Raw genomic sequence first — 24,246 nt, 5'->3', positions numbered from 1 at the left:
TCCTGATGAAAGGTTTTCCCACTGGTTCCAGTGGAATCTTTAGCATTGTGGTTGTAGAGGCCTACATGAACCTCTGATTTTTAAGTGCAGCCTTTGGGCTACTTGTGGGAATTAGAGTCTTTCTATATGGCCATAACATTATGATACAGTCCTCAGAAAAATGCAGTATTGTTGGTTGTTTTGGTCAAAACCTGTTGTTTCCTGTGGATGCACCTGCTACCACAGCAAGGTCTGTTTGAGAGCCCTGGTCTGAACTGAAACTTGAATTTCCTTCCAACCAGGGGTTTTGCTGCTGCTCTTCTATGGGGATATTGTCAATATAGTATTGAGCTGATTTTCTTTCTCTAGGGACCATCTGGATAGTCACTGTCTCACCTTCATCTGTTTCCCCCTCATCTGGCTTTTATAATCCATGCTATTATTGTCAATGTGATAATATTAGTAATTTTTTTTAATGCCTTAAACTAGTTTAGAATAATCCTGTAAGACTTCCCAATGCTTTCAGTTGGTATATAGGTAGGATTTTGGCTCCACTTGGCTTTCCCCTCTTCCTGATCACATAAACTCATGATGAGTCTTCAACTTACTTTTAATTAATTTCTTCATCCCTGATGAGCACTTTTGTATTGAGACAAACCAGTGCAACTCTAGTACAACTTCTAGTGCTAGAACTGGTGGCATCTCAGGCTCCAAAATCTGTCTTTATTAGTCTTTCTTCTACATCCATTTGAGTCTTGTCAGCAGTATCTCCATTTGCTAAAATCTTCCTCGTGTAGATCTGGATGCAAACTGACCAAGATTTTGGTCAGTTTTGTGACATAGCTGTCTTGTGTCTGAACAAATGGAATCCAGTTTCCTACTTTTGCTCACATAGGGAGAAGTTCAACTTTATCATCCTGTAGTTGGGCAGGTTTCTTGAGTTGCATCCCAATGGGAGTTTCCAGCCTGTGGTTTTCATAACCTTCTGTGGAATTAAATGAGGTTCATACATTAGCTTTTCTCTGCTGTTTTTCTCCTCTGCAGCTATAGGTCTTGTCTTTGCCCTTATTATGCAACCTTGACATAGTATTTGGAAGAGTATTTTTGTAATTTGTTTCAGTTATTTTAATTTTTTCTGACTGAATATTTGGTTTTAAATTTTTTTTATTGCCAAGTTTGTTTTCGTCTCTTAACTCCTTCTCAGTCTAAATTTTTCTCCCACATCTGTATGTGTTTCTAATTGGATGGCAAAGTTTCATGAATCCTTTGGTATATAATCTATATTAAAGATGTTCTACAAGTAGAAAGATTAATTGTGCCTTTTCTTGAGAAAAAAAAAGAATTATAATTTATAATAGAATCAATAATGCCTAGGATTGTAATTTTGGGCTGAATTTGAAGGGAAACAAGATGGGAAATACTTTATTTCCTTTCTTCCCTGTCTCAGCTCTTCTGTTTTTCTGACAGTCCATTTATGACTTGTCTATCTTGACACGTGGTCCAGCCCTCCATGTGGTAAGTTATTAGCCATGAACCTTATAAACACCACTGGAAGAAAAACCATTTAATTACCCATGACCAACAGTAACCATCAGTATTTAAATGATGTCAGACTTCTAGCAGCAAGAGCTGATTGAAATTGAATCAGATTTAGTTTGTTCTTTCAAAATAACTTTTACAGTTACTTTTGCACACCCGAGTGTAGCTGTGACCTGAAAGTATTGGTCTTTCTCTCCCTGCTTGAGCTTGCATGATTTTAGCTCCTAAGACATCAAAGAACCCATTCTTCTAGCAATGTGTCCCTCTTGACATCAGATTCTTGATTTTAGCATTTCCCAGCAGACTGTGGGCAGTGGAACTCTGGTTGGTCTGAAATTCTGAGGCACAATTGGAGGGGTCAGTAGATCACCACATATTCCACTTGGTCAATGTACAGTAGCAAAAAACAATCTGAAGAAACTGGCCATGGCTTTTTCCACAAAAAGCTGACTGTTACTTATACCACTTATATTGATTAGCTCCTTTTCAGATTTGTTTTTACATACATTTCAAGTACATTTTGCTTCATATTTTTAAAACTAGAGACACAGCATTTGAGTTTGTTGAAATCTTATTATTTGTGTATTTTGAGGGTGCATGCACTACATTTTCAGTCAAATATTTATTTGAAAAATTAACTTTGTAGAGTTAATTTTACGGATTCACAGAATGTTCTGAATTGGAAGGGACCCATAGGGATCATCAAGCCCAACTCTTAAGTAAATGGCCTGTACAGGGGTTGAACCCACAGTTTTGCCATTATTAGCACTATGCTCTAGCCAACTAAGCTAATTTCAGGGTATTGTATTAGTTTAAAAATTACTGCATTGTTTAATTTTTGATGTAATATTTATATTTTCTTTAAAATATTGTATCATAAAGTAACATACAGTGTAAATATTTGACTTATCACATGTATTACAGTGTGTGGCTATAACTCACTAATTGAAAACAAATCTGGTCTGGAACATTATTTGGATATTAACAACATAATGATGACATGACTTACAGATTTCATGAAAAACTATATTAGTCTATGTATATTTAATGAAGTATGCTGTATTTTTCTTAGTATGAAAATCTCTTTATGGATGGACTATAAATCAAAAGCTAAGTTAGAGTCTTGAAATACAACAGCCATATGTTGCCATGGTACTGTAAGTCAAGATAAATGCTAAAGATAATAATGGATATGCATAATAAGGTGTAGCAAAACTGAATGAAGAACCTAATAGATTATTGAATCCCCTATGGTTTATACCACTTTTTCAACACTATTTTAAAATAGCACAGCTTGGTTATAATATAAATTTTGCTTCTGATACCCAGTAATTCTCATTTTAGGACTGTGATTAATGCTGCATACACGGAGAGAGCTAATGAATTTCTAATAGTGTAATTTTTGTCCATGTCAGCTAATCACATGCTCAGATTTTTTTTTTTTTTCATTTAAGGTGCAGTTAGTTAAGGATATTGTGCTAATCTCAGACACACAATATCGCTGATGATATTTCTCATTTGTCTAATTGTGTATGATAACATTTTCTTGTCATTAAAGTATAAATTCTGTCTCATCCCGTGTACGGTAGCAAAGACTAGTTTTGAACGCCAAGTTCCATTTTTGCCATCTTTTATGTATGTTTTTTGTATTTTTGTTTTTGGCATTTGATCTATGCTAATATCTGCTTATCATTTAAAGAGGGTAAAATGCTCTCTAATTGGCTGGTTGATAAAATTTTGGTACTTTGGCTTTCTGTGTTGTTGTTAGCCATGCATAAAATGCTTTCCTATTGATCAGTGTAGAATAGCCAGGGTTTAAACAGCTGACATCTGCTTACTTTAAAAAAAGAAAAAGAAAACAGAATAACAAACCATTTCAGCCTAATCTACCTCAAATGTGTGCATGTAAATGGGGGTCCATCTATTGACCTGCATTCTTTTCAGTTGTGGATTGGTCCACACGGTTTATGAAACCAGGAGGGCTGATTTGAAATGCAGATGTCGAGACAGTGAACTACACCCTCCCCTTTTTCCTTTGCTGTATCTGTCAGGGTGAAAAATGGCTTGCACAAGGGTCAGTCACCCATACTCACTTAATTACTTTCCTTGGACCTACAGAACTGTCACAAGCTGTGGTGGATGCAGGCGCTGTTCCTCTTTTAGTGCTCTGTATCCAGGAGCCAGAAATTGCTTTGAAAAGGATTGCTGCTTCAACTCTCAGTGATATTTCAAAGCATTCTCCAGAGTTAGCACAGACAGTAGTGGCTGCAGGAGCTATCGCTTACTTAGCTCAGATGATCCCGAACCCTGATGCTAAACTGAAGGTACATTTAATTTATTTTTTAATCTCCATGATACCAGTCATTACTTGAAATTGAATCAAAGACACGGATGTGCATATTTATTTAGAAGCTCTTGGTTTGGGTGTTAACAAAATGTAACTATGTAGTTAGTGACAAAGAGTTCTGCACGTGTTTACAAATTTAGATACTGGATATAAACTGCAGCTCTGTGAGGAGCAGCTAAACTAATATTTAAAGTGAAAAGTATGGGGTTTTTTTAGAAATATATAGTATATGAAGAATGCAACAGATACTTTGAATAGGTAAGATTTGCACATTTCAGCTACAAAAAAGGTTTTGCATACTAAAGATTATATGATAAGCCAGTTAATAGTGAACTTATTGTATTTTAGAATGTACTATCTGATGTGAATGGCTTTTGTCAAAGATTTAATCACTAGCATTTGATTGACAAAAAAATTTGTTTATTATAAATTTTCTGTCTTACTCTACCAAACAGAAAACAACATAAAAATGCCACAAAAACATCTTAAGATCTGACAGATCCAATTTATGTAAATAAAAATGCCTTCTAGAGATTTTAGTAAATTTTAAATTACAGCTTTAAATTATACGTGTATATATATATATATTTAATACATACAAGCTTGAATGGGGTAAAACAAAAGAGAAACTTTTATTCAGGAACCAGTGAATGTTCTATGCCATTATTTTTGTGCATGAATTGACTCAATGAATTGTAAAATAGCTGTAATTGTTTTCCCTATCCTGCTTTGTTTTCCTCGATGCAATAGATTTTTGTGTGCAGGGGGAGTGTGTGTTGTGGGATGTTTGTATACTATTGATTTTACAACAATTTTTATTTACTAGCGTCAGGTGCTGTCAGCTCTAAGCCAAATAGCAAAGCATTCAGTGGATCTTGCAGAGTTGGTGGTTGAAGCAGAAATTTTCCCAGTTGTGCTCACATGCCTGAAGGACTCAGATGAATATGTCAAGAAAAATGGTGCAACTTTAATTAGAGAGATAGCAAAGCATACGCCTGAGGTAAAACCTTGAAAATGCAAATACAAGGTCATATCATTAGATTTTACACTTTAAATAAAATACAGGATTATTCTGTCATTTGCTTTTCGAAAGGGAGGGCAAATGGCTGTTTGGCATGTTCATTGGAAAATATGGAAATGCTGATATTATGAGATGTGTATTGAATATGAATTGGGTTAGGAAACTGGGAATCATAAAATGTATACCTAGCTACTTCATTCTATGAGATATCAGCACAGAGAGGGAGTTCTTGGCTGACAATACTGTCAGTCCTAGATATTAAAAATATTATGAGAAAAGCCTCACAGAAGTCATGATACGAGCTACTAAATTGCAAGATCATCCTTTAACAATAGTAGATGTGTGTGTCTTCTTAAAAATCTTCAGGGGTGCTGGGATCACATTTTAATTATTTTTCCAATGACAGCAAAGGTCAAAAATTCTCTTATTTATTATTAACCTGATGGTAACTGAAGTTTGTAATTTGAGTTTGAGCATTTACAGTGTTTTTGCCCATAAGAAGGTGGGGATGTTTGGCAATGTCAATACAAAATAAATAGGAAAACCATATAATTATAACTATGGTAATCTGCCAGACCACAGAGATAATTAAAAGGCTCTAAATATGACTTTGGAATGAAATATAAGTCATGTGTTTGTGGAACACGCTAATGCTGAGCATAGTAATTTCAAAATCATGATGCTAACTTAACAACTGAGAAGTGTTTAAACATGAATATTGTGCAGTTTCTTCAGCTTGCCAGTCTTTAAACTGGTGATAAAAGTTTACAGTCTTGGCACATTTCCTGCTTTCTTTCTGTATCTCATGGGCAATGCAACTTCACTTCCTCAAAAAAGTAAAGAAATTATCATCATCAAAAGGGGGCCCTAGAGTCAGAAGCCAGAGACCAAACTCAGGATTGCAGGTGAAGTCAGAAGAGCTTCTGGCACCACCAGATCCTCCACACAAGAGGAGCTGGCCATGCTAGCAGCTCTCCAAAGGAGCACTAGGAAGCATCTTGGTGACTCCCAATGGGAAGTCACAATCTGTGTCTGACTTAGAGTGACAGAGATGACTGTCCAGCTCTGGGAACTCTATTCAAGCAATGCATGTTGCAGTAGAGACAGGGTGATAATTGATATTTCTAGAGGATTTGGCTGTGTCATTTGAGACTCATGGCTTTTGGATTTCAACTCTCTAGCTGCCTATGCAGTAAAATTAATGTGAAGGTCAGCAGCAGAGGGACTTGGAGCAAGGGCTGAGGGACACGACAGGAGCTCTGCACACCCAGGTGCACATGGCTGTGTCCAGATGTAGGACTTGGTTGCCACTGGCTGTAATTCAGAATCTTGTGAACAGATTTTCCTAAGTACTAACTGAAAGCTTTATCTGGCTGTTTCATGAAGAAAACAATCCCCTTTTAAAGGCTCTAAAACAAAGGTGGATTTCATATTTATGGAAATCAACTGGATTGGGAATTCATGTGCCTCAGTTTTGTTAATTTAATTTTGACTTTTAAGAACACATTCCTTTTGCTTTGGAATCTGTAGGGAGAATGGGATATACCTAAAAATGTGGAAGAAAATAATAATTATAATATGAAATAATTTTGATTTCTATGCATTATTAATATCATACATATTCTACTGCTGCATCTCAAGTGATGTGACAAGTTTTCTTTTGGTAGAAACCCATGTTGCATTAGCTTGATTTTAATTTATAAGCAAGGCTATGTAATTTGGCATTCTGGGGCAGACTCCATTACCCATCAAGTGTGTTCCCTGGACACTTCCCTCAGAGAATGCTAACATGGCAGAATGTTGCAGCCAAGTAGGTTTTGTACATCCAGAACAGTTGTCCTTGCCTTCAAGCCTCGGCGTGAGGATCCACAAAGGATTTGATGCCACAGAGGTAATTTAGAATGCAGGGGAGAGGAGGAATGGGCCTTTGCCTCTGTCGCTGCACAGAACATAGGATGTTAGTTTGGGAATGAGAGGCCACTAGGATGAAACAGTATCTGGCTCATTAGGTGCATCTTCAAGATCAGTCATGTGATAAGCTGTCATTTGCACATTTCTTTGATATGTGATGATGGAGTTGAGAATAAGCCATTCCATGCTATACAGCATCAAGGATTCAGAACTCTGATTTCCTTGCAGTTAAGTCAATCAAAAACACAGTAGCAAATTTGCCTCGTTCCTCAAAACTTGATGCTGTGCTTAGTTCCCAACATTCTGTATGATACATCACTCCCATTCCAGCTTTATTTTGTAAAACAGGACCGACACATTAAAAGGCTTCTCTAATGTGGTTCTTTCTGCCTGTTGAAACTTCAGAGTATCTAATATCTTCTGTTTATTTTTTCAGCTTTCACAGCTTGTAGTAAATTCAGGCGGAGTTGCTGCTGTGATTGATTGTATTGGCAGCTGCAGAGGGACTGTCAGACTGCCTGGCATCATGACACTTGGTTATGTGGCAGCTCATTCAGAGAACCTGTCAATGGCAGTGATTGTCTCCAAGGTTAGCTATCACTTTGTTGCCTTCCTGTAGCTCTTCAGCAGTATTCTTTGGTACAGATACAAATTAACATAGGCACTGTATGTATTTTGTGACAGGATTATATACTTGCTCTCCATGAATGCACTTTCTCCTAGTATTGCTGCTTTCTATGACTGAAATTCTGTGGCAGCCTGATAAAAGGGTGTCTTTATGGTGTTAAACCTTTTACAAAACATCGTGGATGCATGACTTTTCCGTGTTGCAATTGCATGGGTACAGAAAATAAGTCACTGAATTTCTGTAGTCTGCTTCCTCTTAAAATGTGTATTTGGGGCTGCATCGAAAGCTTCTTTGGAACAACTGTGTTTAATGGCATTTTCTTCATTGTACAAGCCTGGCTCTGCTAGTACTGCTGGAGTATCTCGTAACAGCGATCTTCAGACTTGAAAAGAGCTTATGTAATGTGGCTTGATTCAGTTATGCAAGTGACATTTCAAATTAGTAAAGTTATACATTTTCAGGTTTAAATAAATTCTGCTGGGCAATGATATAGAAGAGGGAGAATTTGCAATGTTCACAATAGGTGAAATTAGTGTCTGGCTTAGTAGTCTGATATAAATAATGCCAGTTAATGACAGAAAGAAGGAAACAGTTTCATTAACATTTTTGACCCATTTTCACACTATGGCAGTCATTTAAAACAAAACAATATAAATAAAGGAACAGAAATGTCTTCTAGTAGAAATGCAAGTTGAAAAATGGAAGTTGCTACAGCATAATATAGTATGTAGGGCAAGTAGGAGTGATCAAAAAATGCTCTTCTGTATTTTGAAACTAAAGAAATAGATGCTTTTTTCTTGCCACCTCTGGAGGCCCTTCTTCTCTGGATGTGTCTCTCTTTCCACTTTTAGGAATGCCTAAAGCAAATATGCTCCTGCTTTTGAGTGCTTGACATTAAGTGGGATGAAACCAGGATTAAGTTCTGGAGGAAGCCCCTAAGTTAGAATTTTGAAGAATAATAATGATTCCTCTCATAACTGAATGGAACTGCTGTGAGAGCTGTTGTAGGCATCTGGGCAAACTTTGATGAACTGAAATATGTTAATGAATGATCTACAAAAGAAATAATAATAAACACAAAACCCATTAAAAAAAACCAAACAAAACAACAAACCTGCTTCAGAGGAAATTAAGCTTGTGGAGGGGTACATAGTGCTGAGGACGGGCTTTGGTAAACTGGAACCATTTGAAAGAAATGCACTGTGGCATAACCATATGCAGTTAGACACTGATGATATTATGATGTAAAGTGATAGTTCCATTCCATGGTACTCTAACCTGGAAAGGATGGATTTCTAACAATGATTCTTGGGATCATCCTGGACAAACACTTCACTGTGGTCTTCTGCTGTAATGCAGTGGCAAAGCCACCCACAATTTAGTCCTTTGTGGTATGAAAGAGTAGAAGATGAAGCATTATTGGAAAAGAAAAGTTTATCTATTTGTTTTAGTAATATGTATAGTTCCACTGTCTGTATTTGAAAAGTATATTGGGGGAAAACCCAAAACAGCAAAGCAGAAAACTGTGCAGAAAAGAGTAAAGAAGGATTCATGGGATGGAGAAAAAGGTTTTTTGGATAGAGGTTTAGTAGCCTTGCCTTACCTAAAGTAGCATGGAATGTTTCCTGTTGGAGTGTTTTGGCATAAAGTACCAGCTACTAAGTAGTTCTGGAGAAAGTATAAAGACTGTCTGAACTGGAGCAGCTTTAGTAAGAGCTGGATATGGGACTTCCATCTCTTGATGTCTACAAATCAGGAGTGGAAACCCTTCTTGAAGTGATTGGGTGAGTCAAACATGAACTGCTGGACTCAAAAAGAGGTTGATAAGTTGAAATTTAGTCCTGTGGATAATAAAAAAAAGAAAGACTCAGTGATTGAGCACTTCTGATCTTAAACTGATATCATAGATTCATAAGCACTCAGATTTTTATTTTCAGTTTGAGAAATTTGCATGTTTGTTCAAGCCGCTTTCTGACTTAGAACATTGAATCTGTTTCTTGTTAACTATATTTATTAAGATTTATTAAAACTTCTTGCTAATCATGATGCTGTAAATGTATGACACTATTAGCATGCATCCTCTTACAGTTTTTTTTAGGAGAGTGTAAATAGAGAAACATTTTCTAACTATCTGTATCTGTTTCGCATTGTCGTTCCCTGGTCTACATTTGTAAAGGTTGTGCTTTTGATTAATGCTACAGGGAATACCACCACTGTGTGTCTGCTTGATAGAAGAACATGAAGATCATATTAAGGCAGCAGCTGCTTGGGCCTTGGGACAGATTGGAAGACACACTGCTGAGCATGCACGTCATGTTGCAGTAGCAAACGTGCTGCCCACACTGCTTGATATCTTTGTGGACACAGGCAGCTCAGAAGATCTTAAAGTGAAAGCAAGTAGATTTGTAGTATTTGCAGTGTGGTATATTAATTGTAATCAAGATATTTAAGTGCTTAAAAACTACTAAATTATATGTGTTTTAATTGATGCTCATTGAGTCGCAGCTTTCCTGAGTGCAGTGTCTGAAGGCTGTGTCACTTATTAGGGGACTAGCTGGTCCTAATGCATGTGCATATGGTATATACCAAATCATATGCTACAGCCACCACAGCAAATCCCTTATTTTTTTCCCATTTTAGATCAGAGTTGCATAGATCCATATTGCTGTAATTTCTTGTGACTCATTTCTAATTATCTGCTTCTTTTTTTGCAAGTATAAGCTCTTGTAGAAAACATTACAGTCCTTGTAATAATTTTGCCTACACTTTTATTATTACAATAAAACTGTAACAGCTAATCAAGGTTCTGCTCTTTAAAACATGCAACTGCCCATATTTAGGGCCTTTCCTTGTGTGGGAGCCCATAGAGTTGCAGTTTAGTAAAGTGTACTACTGAGCAACAGTAAGAGTGTTAAAGGACAGGATAGGATCTCCCATGTTGCACTGTGCTTCTGCACATTCCATGTACCTTTTATATAGTAATTTCCAGTAGTCCCAAAAGTATTGAAGCCAAATTAGCTGTACCTGTAATCCTGACCAAGAAGGTCACTACTGCTTATATCAGTCAACATTGAGTTTGTTTTCAGAAATATGCACCAATGCACAATTGTTTCACTCTCTCTTTTCCCCCCTGCCTGGACAGTACTGCACTTTGCTATCCCAGACCAGCAGCCTCTCCTAGTAAGCCACTTCTAAAATACAATCTTGTAAAATATGTTTTGATTTAACTTTCTTATTATATTAGAGTACTTCAATTTACCTAAAGGGTCTACTCCAGCTTTCATTATAGTCAAAGGAAAATTGCCATTGCTTTGACTGTAGATAACATAATAATAATATGATGCGCTGTAGGTTTTGAGGTTTAATAAATCTAAGTAGAGAATTGATTCTTCATTAAATGACCTGATAGATATCATAGTTTCTATTCAGAAATTGCTCATTGAAAATTCTGATCAATTTGCTTTTTTGATCAGACTTCAGTGATATATATGAATTCTCATTGTTTTTGTTGATATCTTACTACAGAAAGTTTATTTTGCATTTCAATAGGCTAAGAAAGCCTTAAAGAACATTCTTCAGAAATGTACGTATCTTCCAGCACTTGAACCACTGCTTCATGAGGCCCCTCCCAGTATCATGAAGTATATTATCGGGCAGTATAGTAAGGTAAGAAAAGGCTCTTCTTGGTGAGTAATATGCTAATTGCTAATTGCTTCCCATTTAGGCACTCTAAAGGTGTTGTTGTTTTCTCAAGATCCTCAAGCATCCCCTTCCAAAACAGTTTGGATCCTGTTCTTTTGTCTTATACAGCTGGATTTGGAATCTGCCATAATTCATCCTAAGACTGGGAAAACAGTTTCTTATAAGCAAGGTGTTTTTTTCTTCCTTGCCTCTTGAGATTAAGTGGAATATTAACTCATGTGCAAATATTTTCGCTGAGCCAATGTATCACATAAATCCCAGTCACATCTGTTTTAGATAAACTACAAGCTATCTGTACAGCAGTGACTTAAGTCAGATATTTTACAATAATATAGACTTCACTCCTTTTACCCTGATTAATTTTCAGTCACAAATAAGTGTGAAAATTCCAAATCTTTTTTCATCCCCCTCAAAATTTCGCAAGTTAATTGTTAAATACATTGTTGATTTGAATGCAGCATGTAAAAGTGATACAATTTATTAAAAATATTGAAAATTTGTAAGTAATTGCTAACTAACTGGGAGACTTGCAGTGTCTGACATGTTCAGCTCGTGTTGGGAATCCTGTTCAACTATAGGCTGTGTTTTGTGCTATACTCTGCAGTGTAACCTGTTAGCAGGGTATACCAAGCTCTGTTGGTGAGATGTTCTTTCTGGAGATGGCCAAGTAAAACACTCAGTTCTGATTATGACAGACCTGGAAGCACTGCTGTTGGTAGTGCAGATCCTGATTACATTGCCACAGTTTCATTTGTCCTGTCTTCTTGGTAAGGCTGTTCAAAGACTGAAGATCTGCACAGAATCCAGTCCCTTTTGCTTCTTCGTTCTGACTGGAGCTCTTAATCAGCCAAGTGCATAGCAATTGGTTATCCAGTGTACATTTGAATGTTGCTTGCTATTGAAATGGTTTTGTGCCCTTCATATCAGCTGATACTTTGTTTCATTTTTCTCCTTTGCCTATATGGTATTAAACTATACTTGTCTGGCATTTGTTCTTCTGAAGTATACTCTTAATTTTAAGTTCTCTGTAGTAAAAGCATTTTTCTCTGCTGTACCATACCTTGGGAATTTCCTATTCTTAGAGCTGTGGTATGTTACTTCTGTGGGCTTATTTATGGCACAGTAAAAGCCTGATTTCCAAGCTGTGCTTCAAAACGGGGTGCTGTTTATTTTTCATGCTGGACTGTGCATTTTCGCATTAACATTTTCAGAGTTTGTGCAGTTCTGTGCTGTCTCAGGTTGGATTGGGGGAAGAAACTGTGTCTTAGAGGTGCTCTCTCTCTTTAGGGCCCCTTCCCAGAAAGTTTTTTGCTGTCTTATCCAGCCTGGAAGTCACAGTGTGGAGGAGGAAGGCAGGGAAAGGGCCATATCCTGTCTCCTTGCTAGTTCCTCCTTGGCAGTTCTTGTGGTGGGAGATATGTGAAAACAGACGTCTGTTCAGTTCCCACAATGAAGAAAATCACAGTTGTTCCTGACACTTCTGTGGAGCATATAATAAGAGAAGTCTTTGTGCTCTCCTGCTTTTTCTTTACCTGTCTGTTGATTTTGTACAGCCTAGAGGAACCACAGAAATGAAGGTTGTTTGCCTGTATGCATAGAAGAAATTTTGTTCTTTTTCTTCATCCTTTTAGGCATTCCCTTCCTCATTTGAGGCTGTAGTTTTACACTGAAATACAGTCAAATTTATGACTTAATGTCTGACCATTACATTTTTTAAGTCTGAAGCTTACAAAATGCTTTTGCCCTCATAATCTATAACTCAGAGTTGATTTTAAACGCATCTGGTTTTGCTGTAGGTGCAGCTGACATCTTGCATTATCTTCTATCTTTCTTTTTCTCTATTTTTTTTTAATAATATTGCAGCCCTATGGGCCTATGGACTACATGCTGTCATTCTCCCTTGCCTGGCCCAGCCCCCACTTCCCTCCCTCCCTGCCGTCCTCTGGACAGAGCTGCGTATTGGCATCACTCAGGGAGCACAGAATGTTATTGTCTGATCATTTCTGCTTCTCATCCCCTTTGGCTGCAGAAACTTCACGTTTATGCTTTGTGTGTGTGTTTGTAAAAGGCTTCCATGGCTACACAGTGTGTTAAAGGATTTTAATATCTAGGAATTTAATAGTAGCATGTAATGCTTCAAGGCTGTATTGTTCACTTGCAACAATTCTCAGTATTGTTTTCATGCACTAATCTATACTAGATCATTATAATGATATAAAATTCAGCTCTACAATTAAACTGTGGGAATTGACATAAAAGACCTGAATAACTTGGTTTAAGTGGAACAGATGCTGTTGTTATTCCATGTTAGTGTTCTGTTTTGATTATCTATTTATTCTCTGCAATCTTATTGTCTCTGTAGGAATAACTGAAGAAATATTATTTATGTAAGGATAAATATTAAATTCATTATTTTATATATGTTATGTATTAAAGTACATGATAAATTATGTTGTAATTATAAAGGGATGGTTTCTGGGGTTTTTTTTTCCCTATACAGCTGGGTGTTATAATACAGTAGTCATTACAGATGTTGTTTCTTGGATTTTCCATTTTATCTGTCCTCTGAATTAAAAACAAATAAGCAATATATAAGCCTAGTAGCATACAGATTAATGAAAAAAAAATTAATTTACTATTCTGTGTGTAGGTGTTACCACATGATAGTAAAGCACGTCGTCTCTTTGTAACAACTGGTGGACTTAAAAAGGTTCAAGAAATACAAGCAGAACCTGGGTCACTTCTTCAGGAATATATCAACACTATTAACAATTGCTATCCAGAGGAAATAGTAAGGTAGGGAAAATTAAATTTAAAGATTTTATACTTGTTACATTGTTAGATGTTTTTCACAGGAACAACACAAAAGAAGGATTTAAAATTTAACTCCTATGTGAATTTTGGTTTTAATAAAACCAAAGCATAACATTTGGTTAATTGCCCCAGCAGTAACACAACCTCTGGACACATACATTAGAATGCTTTCTCTTTTTGTATTTGGAATCAAATTTCTTTGTCTGTCAACAAAGTCCAAATAATCAGGCTCTTGAAGGAAGGTGTGACAAAAAGTCAGTCCTGCACTGCACAGATGGACTCTGAGTCTTCAGTATTCACTCATATTTATGAATGTCTGTGGGATATTTATTTTGGTGACTTATTTGTGGATTACTTAGGCTCCAAAATACAGGTATTGGTAAATCTTTGGTTGCATCCTTGACTTTCCTAATAGTGTGTCTGAACTAGAGTATTCAGAGGCTCCTTTGAAACTTCCTCTGATGTACAGAGGGTCCAGAGGCTCTCCAGCACAGTTGCTCTGCCCACAGCTGCCCTTCCTCCCTGAGCCCCATCACAAGGCTTAAATGTTATATAAAAGAACCATACACCAGCTGTCTGCACCAAGTTGAACTTTGCCCTTAATGAATACAGAAACACTATTAAATAGCTTACAGTCAAAATGTCACCATCCTAAATTGTAATAATGAGAGAAATGCCCTCCTAGATTCTAGATATCCATTTACCAGTCCTTCACTCCATCAGCACATCAGAAGGATGTTGTACTCATGTACTCCCTCTACAGGCTCTGAAAATCTGCATCATCAATTTTAATTATAGCAGCAGAGTTCTTCAGCTAATAGTAGCTAGAAACTAAGTCTCACAAAATGAAGCCCTGTTTGTCTCCACAAAGGAAAACCAGTGGCTGTCAAATGGGTAAAAGCAAAGTCATAAAGAAATTTTATTCTGCAGCTAGTACTTCAGAGGGAAACAGGAATTTGTTTATGCTTTTCTGGATATTAATAATGTTTTTTTGTTATAGCAATTTTTTCCTCCTGTAAATGAAAAAAGGTTACTCATCTAGCCTGGGATGTAATAAAGGAAAAGGCCTCTCTGAGCATCTCTTGCTTGCCTGTCTGTGCTTCTGCCTGATGTTGGTTGTGCTGCCTGAGGCACAGTAGCTGTGATAGAATCCAGCTCTGGATTTGTCCTGGAGACCTGTTATTTTAGGCTGTTTGCAGACTGAATACAGTAATGCATTGGAAAGTTAGCTTTACAAATCACAGAACTAATATGAAGTTTAAAAAGAGTTTAATTATGCAGAAGTTATTCATAAAAATCAAAATTAACAAGGTAAATATGTTTTCCTTCAAGGGAAAGCACTAGGGATGTTTTTTGAGTATTTTTTAGGCCTACATTACAAGGAGGTGTGTTCTTCTCTATAGCTGAAGCTTTCAGGGCTTAGAGGTGGCAATTCACATGCCTGCAAAACTAAAAATATACTGAGACGTATGTTTTTAGAATAATACAGTATTAAATTTCAGATACTCTTAACTTGGAAAAAAAAACCTAAATGCAGCTTTGATGCTTGCCTATTGGATGCATGTAGTTGGTCCATTGTGGAAAACCAGCTGAATGACAGCAGGACAAAAATGGCACCGTAGAGTCCTATAGAATCCTACTCTAACGAAAACCTCTGGAAAATGTCCATCCTTGAGTGGCATTAGAGAGAGAAATTCACTGGGACATTTATTTTAGTTCCAGAACCAGTGTCCCTCTCATGGATGTAGGCTTCATGTGAGTTTCAGGATGTGTCTGACAAACAGCAGCAGACTATTGTCATTTGCAGCCAACAGTTCTCTGTAAACTCATGCTTTTTTGTTAAAGGCCATAATTCCAAAAGAAGCCAGCACCTGCGTTTCTCAGTAAAGACAATGCTTATGGCAGCTGAAGCTGAACCTATCTGAAATGTAGCTGCTTACCTACATGCCTTAAAAGAAGCTAAATATATATTAAAAAACCTGACTTCCAAGTATAAATGATAATGGACATTGAAAAGCGGGTTGTTAAAACATCGTAGGGGAGTAACTACAGAGGTCCTTGACTGGTGTTTGTTTTTTTTCCTGATCAGTAGAAATATGCGAAGTGTTTCATTACTTTGCACAGAATATGCCTTATAGTCTAACACACAAACAAAATGTTTCTCTTTCAGGTATTATTCCCCTGGATATTCTGAGATGCTCCTGGAAAGGGTGGAAAATTACCAACCAGTTTTATAAACTTCAGAGTTTTATTAGAGCTGCATTTCACATTTATACCTTTATGACTGTAATACAAATATAGCTGTTGAAAACCTTGCTTGATTCTCAAATCTCTTTCTACTGTTTGAACTATGGAAAAAGCTCAGCAATTCTAGCAAGCTACATTTTATTCTTTATAAACTTGTTTGTTGCTAAGTTTTTGTTCCTTTTTTGTTTTGTTTTTTTTTTTTTAACATTACTACCAGGTATTGCCACATATATGAATGGAATTTGATGCAGAAGTGATGATTTATCACAGAAGCTTTTTTAGAATCAGTCATTTCCTTTTTCTTCCACAAGAAAAGTTTGTTATCTCATTCAAATTTTAGCCTTCTCAGTACTTACTACCATTTTCCCCTTTTGCCTTTGTATATTGTTTAAAGCTTCCCAGGCTTGATGAGGGGAAAAAAGCTGGCCCCTGTGTTCTTTCTAATTATGGAATTCTTTCTGCACTGGGATATTTCCTACTGCTACCTTTGAGGAAGTAAAATGTTATTTTACATGTCCAAACATGTTAGTAGCAGCTAAACAAAGAAATATCAGAGATGAAGACGATACAAGGGCTGAATGATGATACAAAGGCATGATATGGTGATGTGGTGATGTGGCCTGGTAGATAATACATCTTCTGCTAAAGTCCTCCTAATTAAGGCAGGATACTCTGTGAGGATGGGGGCAATACACTGTGTGGCCTGTGCATGGTTGTTCCTCTTGAGAAGGACAGAGTGAACTCAACTTCCACGGAGGCGAAGGGAAGGACCCTGGGAGTTTGGTTCTGCGGGGTCAGCAGCACATTTGTGTGGCTCAGAGGAGAGGAGGTTTGCTTGGCTGCAGGAACACTGTTAGCAAAGTTCTGAGCACATTCAGAGGAAATCTGAGGATGCTTAGGTCGCACTGATTGGACTGATGGGCCTAAGGTGGCTTAGGATTTATGCTTCAAGGGCTGAAGAGTTGAGCTAAAACACATTTGGAACTTAAGTCTTGAAGCTGCAGATCACATTGATGTAGAGATATGAGTTCTTTCCCTTCTGTAGAACATCCTGAAATTATTTTTACCTTCTTCTGGAGAGTGAAAAGACATTCTGCTTACTCCTCTGCTGTATCGCACAGCAAACAACCCTCTAGTCTTCCCTAATATGTAACTGTCATATACCATTTTTTGTTCTAACCATTTTTCTTTTTCTCATTTGCAGCAGTTTGGGGGGGTGTAGTTTTTTGTTTTGTTTTGTATGCTTGTTTTTTGGTTATTGTTTTTTTTTGTTTTTCATTTTTTTCCCAAAGACTACTAAACAGTGTTTCTGGAACGGGATATGGAAATACTGGCAGCCACAAGGAAAGACAATATTTGAAAACCTCCACTTGAGAGAAACTTACCTACTTTCTTAAACATATAGCTGAATGGGTTTATAAAAGAAGGATAGTCTCATCTATTACTTGTAAAGCAGGAGCAGAGACTGATTGCAGTTGGAAATTATTTAGAGTGGCTTTTCTTCGCCGAATTCCAAATGACTAATTTTTTATTCTTGTCAGCATATTTTTCAACAGTTCACAAAAATATTGGTGGGCTATCCTGTGTTAAAATTTATTTCTACAGAGGGCTGTGCTCCTGCTGTGAAGTACTTAGTGCTCTGAGACTCTGCTTTTCAGGAGGACCAGGGGATACACAGTACCTTACTGTATGGAGACTGAGACAGAAACTGTTGGTGTCATGAATGTTAGTGTAGAATCCACACCCACTGGGTTCTTTCCTTAGCCCACGGCTAAGTGAAAAGCCTTGGAACTGATGGGCTTCTACCAAATGCCTTTTTTTATTTTAGTGTTTATATTCTGACATTAGTGCTAGGATATTGTGGCACTATTAATGCTCATGGAAAAACTTTGAGACTCTTAACGAGATTGTTGTTAAGAGTAATACTCAGTAATTTCCTCAGGCGCATTGTGAATATTTAAAAGTCAAATTTTTTACAATCTCTGAAACAAAATGCAACAGAAGGGCTTCAAGACAGTCTTGAAGGATCTGTAGCCTCTGTTTTCCCTAAGAGAGCAGAAGTGGTGCAGAGGGCTGTGTGCAGATGGGAGGCAGCAGAGGCATGGAGCTGTGTCCCCAGAGCTGCCTCGTGTGCTCGGGAGCACCCCCACCCCACACAATGCTAATGTATATGTTTTGTGCAGAGAGAGCAAAGAGGCTTCAGTCCCCTGACAAATGTGCTCCTGCTGTGTCACACTGTGCTACACTGTAAGGATTCCACAGGGTTAAATTTCAATGCCTAAACAATTTGTTCACAGTCTTTTCACAGTCTTTTTCTGATTCCTGACAAAGGAAATGATTGCACAAGGCAAACCTCCAAAGCGATCTGATTGTGTAGAGCACAATCTAAATCAGACCTAGCATAAATACATTTTACATCCCTGGGCAGCTCTGGCCTAGGCCAGTGGCTGTTTGGCCTCTTGTTGCAGGATTCCTGGACGATGCCACATCCCATTAGGCTGTGGCAGTGCAAAGTCCTCTCCCACGTAGTTTGAGACCCTGGCAGTTCTTTGCTGGCAGGCTGCTTCTCTGCCTTGCACAAACTCCTTGTGGCTGGAGGCTTCCCTGGAGGTACATGTCTACACAAGACAGATCTAGCCCTTCACAGCAGAAGTATTGCTAATTTGTATTTTACTAATGTAACTGTGGCAAGAGTTGCATTTTCCTTGTAATGTTTCACAAGGTGTTTCTTCAGTGTTTCTACTCCATCCTCTCATTTGGTTTAAGTCATCATCTAAAACTATATTAATGTTTGTAATAACTGCTCTGGCAGGCTTCAAGTGTGTATCATTTGTCTCAATTTTGTATAATAAAATATAGATTTGCATTTTAATTCCTTCAAATGCTGTTTTCATGCAAGTGTGTGACTGTGGTGCTAGAGAAGATGAACAACAGGCTCATTTTGCAGCTTGGCCCCTACACTTGCCTTTGGGTGTTTGTCTCAGCTTACCACTCAACAGTGCCTACTTTGGAGCTTAGGACATACAGGCATTTCAAGTAAGAGTCCCTCTCACAGAGGTGGCTTATTAAGACACACAAAGTTTATTAAGCCAGGGCTTTGGCAGAAATAAATATAAACCCTTAAATCATTTTGCCTGTTCCTTTGACTGCAGCATTGGGACTTTTCAACTCAAGTCTCTAAAGATCTTCTTTGGGGGCCTGAGCCATGATTTCTGTCTGCATTACTACAGTTATTATTACATCTACAGATGTAAACCAGGGCCTTGACAGAACTTGTGGATGTGTAGAACTTTTACCATATTTCATTCAGCAGATGGATTAACTGGCCTACAAAGGCTCCTTTCTTTATCTGAATGACTGGAAACCTAGAGGATCTGAAAAGGGGAAATTCAAGGAGTTCAACTCTTGTGCATATAATGTGTTCTGTATATCCAGAGGGATTTATCAAGGGATTGCTTTGTCTCATCTGAAGTGATCAAGCTGCTGGAGATCTGCATCTTAGCAAACAAATGAACAAAATGTTGAAGGAGTTGAATGGAACTGGTGGAGGAAATGAACCTCATTTTGTGAAATAAAGCATAAAGTTACTGCAATTAGGAAGTGGATGGAGTGTGAGTAGATCTTCAAGTGTTCTTGATTTGGTCTAGGGGGTTGTGAATTAACCTGGCCCTTGGGGTGTTTTAAGTATGGAAAGTGCCATGGGATGCTTTCAACTTTGTTATAGATTTGAGTCCTCTGAGTTCTGGGTATGAAGGGGTGGCAGACAATTGTCTCTCCATGTGAGGAATTTGTGAAAGCATGCTTGCCTCAATTTCTTCCTTAATGGCTGCTTGGTTTCCAGTATCTTGATTGTTGGAATTTTAGATCTCCCTTTGTGACCAGCGGGGGAAGGAAATATGGAGTAGGACTGGATTGCAAAGCCAGTGGCTCCACTTCTCACACTGACACAGGATTGCTTTTATGGTCTTGGATAATTATTACAAATCCCTATGATTCATCATCTTCATCTGTGAAGTATCTGTTCTACTCCTTTGTTAACTTACAGAAGTGCTGGGAAAATTAAATTCATATGGGAGGTTGATGCAGCAGAACTTAAGTTCTTTATAACTAATACCATATTCAGAAAGAAATATTGTTCAAGAACCTACAAAAATTTACCTAGATTTTTAGAACTGGAGTTGAACTAAGAGTCAGTGGATTTTGTGCATTTCCTCATCTGATACAATTTAAAGGAATCACAGAGAAAGAGGAAAGTATTAGATCTTGTGACTATACTAAAACTATTGATGTTATTTTTGTATAATACTTAACTGATAATATTGATGCTACTGTGCTTTATTCTGCAGCCAGCTCTGTAATTTAGCTAGTGAAAATACTAATTACATTATTACCGCTGTACTGTATTTCTAGATATGGCACAAAAGACCGAGTTAGCAAATATGTATAAGCAATACTAATGCATATTTCAATAATGAGAATACCTTCTAAACCAGGAAATGGTTTTGTGCTGCCTTTCACAAGAAGTTACTCCTGCTTGGGTTAAGCAGGTTTCATGGCTGCATCCCTCCAGCACAGAGGTTGGATCTCGAGGCTCGGAGTGCTCAGCGAGGTGCTGAGGGGCTGGGAGCTGATGTCTGTAGCAGAAACTGGTTGTGTTCACTCTCATGCATCAGCAAACCATGGAGAGGAACAATGCAAGGCTGCTCATGTCACCCGTTTAGCATATTTCCACGGAAATTTTGAAGGCTTGCTTTTTCTTCATAAATATATGCTTGTTCCAACTGCCAAATTTAATTAAATTATAGGTGCTCAGAGTAACATTAGCTTTTCTGTATTTTATTCCTTTTGTAACAAAAATTAAACTTCAAGAGGTGAGAAAAGTGTTTTAATGTATTTCTTTAAAACAAAGCTTTTGATTACTTGTTTGTGTCAATTTAGCAGCAGAACTCTTCATAATCTTATGACAAGATCTGTGCCCCTTGCTCTCAAGGAAAGTTTTGTCTTCACTGATGCAGACTAGTGATGTGTTTTATCCCTGCTGTCCTATTTATAATTAGGTCTGATGCCCTCTGAACACGTTCACATTTCAATATTAGGTCAGTGTTAAAGCCATTATCAACCTAAAAGGTTGGATTGCTATCAGGATCCAGCCTTTGTTGCCCCACAGTGCTATAAATTATATTACGATCTATTGTTAAAATTAATAATATGCAACATAGAGGTCTGATGGAATCATGTTAATGAGAACACTGAAGCTTCATTGACTTGCAATATTATTAGAGCTCGGAGACAGGTTTATAGCCTTGTGCAAACTATATTTGTGTTGGTTTAGACACAGTATTTATTTGGTCACACCCAGCCAAATGTTTCCTTACTAAATTAAAATAAATGCTGGTTAGTTCAATGAACTACAAAGATATATAGTGTAATTTCAGGTTCTCAAGTCACAGAAAATAAGCCCCAGCAATGGAAATCAGCTGAGAATCAAAAATGATGGATATACTGGAGTGAATATGAACAAAGAGGAAAGGGAGTTCACTGGGTTGGGTGCAGTTAATATTTTGTGACCCAAGTAATGTGTAAAATTTGGAAATAACAGCTCCCATTTGTAGTCTGTCCTGGTCTTTATGTAACTCCTGCCTATATACACATATGTACACACTTGCAAGCATAGTCAACCAAAATGTAATCAAAATTACATCTGTCTGCTTTCACAAGACTTGCCTCTGTAAAGCATCTTTAGGGGCTGGTGGGCAGCTCCTGTGCTCACTAATGCCAGCTTTATGGTACTGATTTCCATCCAGGCCAGCAGCACACATCTGATTTCCATTGCAGTGAGAATCAGGCAATAGATATTCATCACCTGTGCTCCAAACAGCTTAGCTTTTTCCTGGAAGCAAAGCAGAAGCAAGAAAATGACTTCCCTGCTTTCTTCTCCAACAGTGCTTCAAATGAGGGAATGGTAGGAAAATCTTTCTAGAATTGGGGAATGGCTCATGCTCTGTGTTGGAAACATAACCTGCAGCCATGCAGAACATGAGATAGAAAGGGAGGTTTGAAGAATCAGTAACATGCTGGTGTTGCAGCCCTTACCTCCTTTGGGAAATGGATGTTAAGGAAGCTTCAAGTTCCCCATCTCCTTTCATGGGTAACACATCCTTGCTGTAGCTGTCCCCAAGTTTGGTCATGGGGCTCTGCCTCCTGGTCTGGGGCAGGTGATTGCATCAGTGACACCATGGCAGTGCTGCTCATGCCAGCCAAGCATTGGATTGTGATTCATACAGACATTTTTATTTTATGGAAATGGAAAGAAGGATAATTTAAGCAACTGATAAGCAGTTTAACAATATGAAAGTTCCTTGCTTTCACTCACTCCAGAGCAAACCCTATACCAGCTTATCTATGAAGACGACAAGGTCTTGGAGCACACAAGAGACATGAAGTTTGGCAGTGGGAAGCTGAAGAGGATTCAAGGAGAGTGGGCCTTGTGCCAGTGCTGCTTGTATGCTGTCCCAGCTAGTGGGTGGAACGGAAATGGCTCTGTTCTTAATTGCATGTGTCAAGACCCCACCTACCTTGGACGGAGGTACCACACCAGAGCATGTGCCTCCAGGGTTGAGACACTGCAGATTCCTCTCCCTGCCTCCATCCCATGTCCACTTCCCATCAGTGCACCACCTTACCTAGCTGGCTCTGGCACAGTGAGGGCTTGCAGCTCCTCAGGATGTCCCAGGGATGATGTTCACAATGCTTTGAAGCTGAAAGCTGCTATGAGTGTTACGTGCTGTTACCGTTCGTCAGTGCCATCAACGTGTAGCTGACTATAACTCATATCCCTGTGATAATTCCCTTGGTTAAACTGAAGAAAATGAACTGTTTTGATGACAATGTTTTAAGAAGCTGCCATTTCAGAAGCCTTAGCTATGTCTGTGATGTATCACCCTGACCGACAGCAAGAGCAGAAACTTGGCTTTCCCTCTGAAGTGTGGGGCTCCAGTTTGGACCACCTCTCCTTATTTTTGTGGTATTTTTTTAATATCAGGCATGACCAAATAGTAATAAAATCTGTTAAATTTTTTGCCATGGACTCGAATTATTATGAAGTCATGAATCACTACCTTAGGCCTAGCCCTCCCCCTCCTAAGTGTTTTTTAAAATCCAGATTTGTGTATTTGTGTTTTTTTCTAACATAGTCATGCAATGTGAATGTTTGGTAAAATTGCCATTTATCTTACAATAGAAGATTGCTTTAGCAGCTCTCTTATAGTAGTTTAACTACTCTGACCTAAATGACTGTTCTTAAGAGATTTAAAAGTAATTGAAAATGTAAAAAAGTCCAAGATCATCCTTTTTTTTTTTTGAAACATCTTTCAAATGGCTTATAAACAACTTGAATTCCTCTGCAGAATTCAGATTAGAGAGGAAAGAATGTCAGTTTACTGGGAATTGTTCTCTGACCACCTGAGAAAAATGAGTTTTTCATCCCCTTGAACATCATCTGGAGCTATAATAAAACATGCTCTCAGCTGGATTCCTTCTGTGTGAAAATAGACAGAGCTACATCATTGCTCACCTAAAGGAAGCACAAAGAAATAAAAAAGCAATCTAAAATCTGGATTTTTTATTTTTTTCTTCTCTGAGGCCACAAGTAATTTTCTGTAATCTCAATGAATATTACTTGAATCTTGAAAGAAGGATATATGTCTTCCTTCCCCTCAATGTGAGCAGTTCAAATGAACAGAGGTAGACATATTTTATACAGAGTTAAGTCACCTGTCAGGATCGTAGTGTGAAAACCCTTAAGCAATTGCTATTGAAGGAACTGCAAAAATCCACAGAACTAAAAGTAAGTCTTGAAAATCCACAAGTAAAAACTTCAGCTGAATGCTCACTTCAATCTGCAGCAGATGAATGAAATGTGGTGCTAGTGGTGTTGGAATCCTGTGGTGATAAACACATGAAGAATAGATAAAAGATGGTTGTTAGCTAATGGTGCAGACAGGCCATCCTACTTGTCTGGGGAGCTGGTCCTGAAAACCCTCAGCCAGGCAAAAGCTT

The 24,246-nt window shown here is 37.9% G+C and overlaps 1 protein-coding gene across 3 annotated transcripts in view; it reads left to right on the top strand.

Moving 5' to 3' along the window:
• Nucleotides 1–23,799, top strand: part of SPAG6 (sperm associated antigen 6) — a 41,365-nt gene extending 17,566 nt beyond the window's left edge. Inside the window, exons 5-12 of one of the 3 annotated variants that reach the window (XM_085565640.1) lie at nucleotides 3,637–3,842; nucleotides 4,692–4,865; nucleotides 5,651–5,791; nucleotides 7,234–7,386; nucleotides 9,627–9,818; nucleotides 10,975–11,091; nucleotides 13,778–13,923; nucleotides 16,112–21,068. In XM_085565640.1, coding sequence (XP_085421766.1) covers nucleotides 3,637–3,842; nucleotides 4,692–4,865; nucleotides 5,651–5,791; nucleotides 7,234–7,386; nucleotides 9,627–9,818; nucleotides 10,975–11,091; nucleotides 13,778–13,923; nucleotides 16,112–16,178 — 1,196 coding nt within the window. In that variant the 3' untranslated portion in view covers nucleotides 16,179–21,068. Of the gene's footprint in view, nucleotides 1–3,636; nucleotides 3,843–4,691; nucleotides 4,866–5,650; nucleotides 5,792–7,233; nucleotides 7,387–9,626; nucleotides 9,819–10,974; nucleotides 11,092–13,777; nucleotides 13,924–16,111; nucleotides 21,069–22,566 lie in introns of those variants that run through there. The other 2 variants (XM_085565633.1, XM_021530383.4) reach the window with 2 other exon arrangements.
• The last annotated feature ends 447 nt before the right edge of the window (nucleotides 23,800–24,246 follow it).

This window comes from Lonchura striata, chromosome 2 (genome assembly GCF_050655825.1).
Source record: "Lonchura striata isolate lonStrDom1 chromosome 2, ASM5065582v1, whole genome shotgun sequence".
Lineage (NCBI taxonomy): Eukaryota > Metazoa > Chordata > Aves > Passeriformes > Estrildidae > Lonchura > Lonchura striata.
Note: the sequence above shows the minus strand (reverse complement) of the source record. Positions and strands in the feature narration are given on the sequence as shown.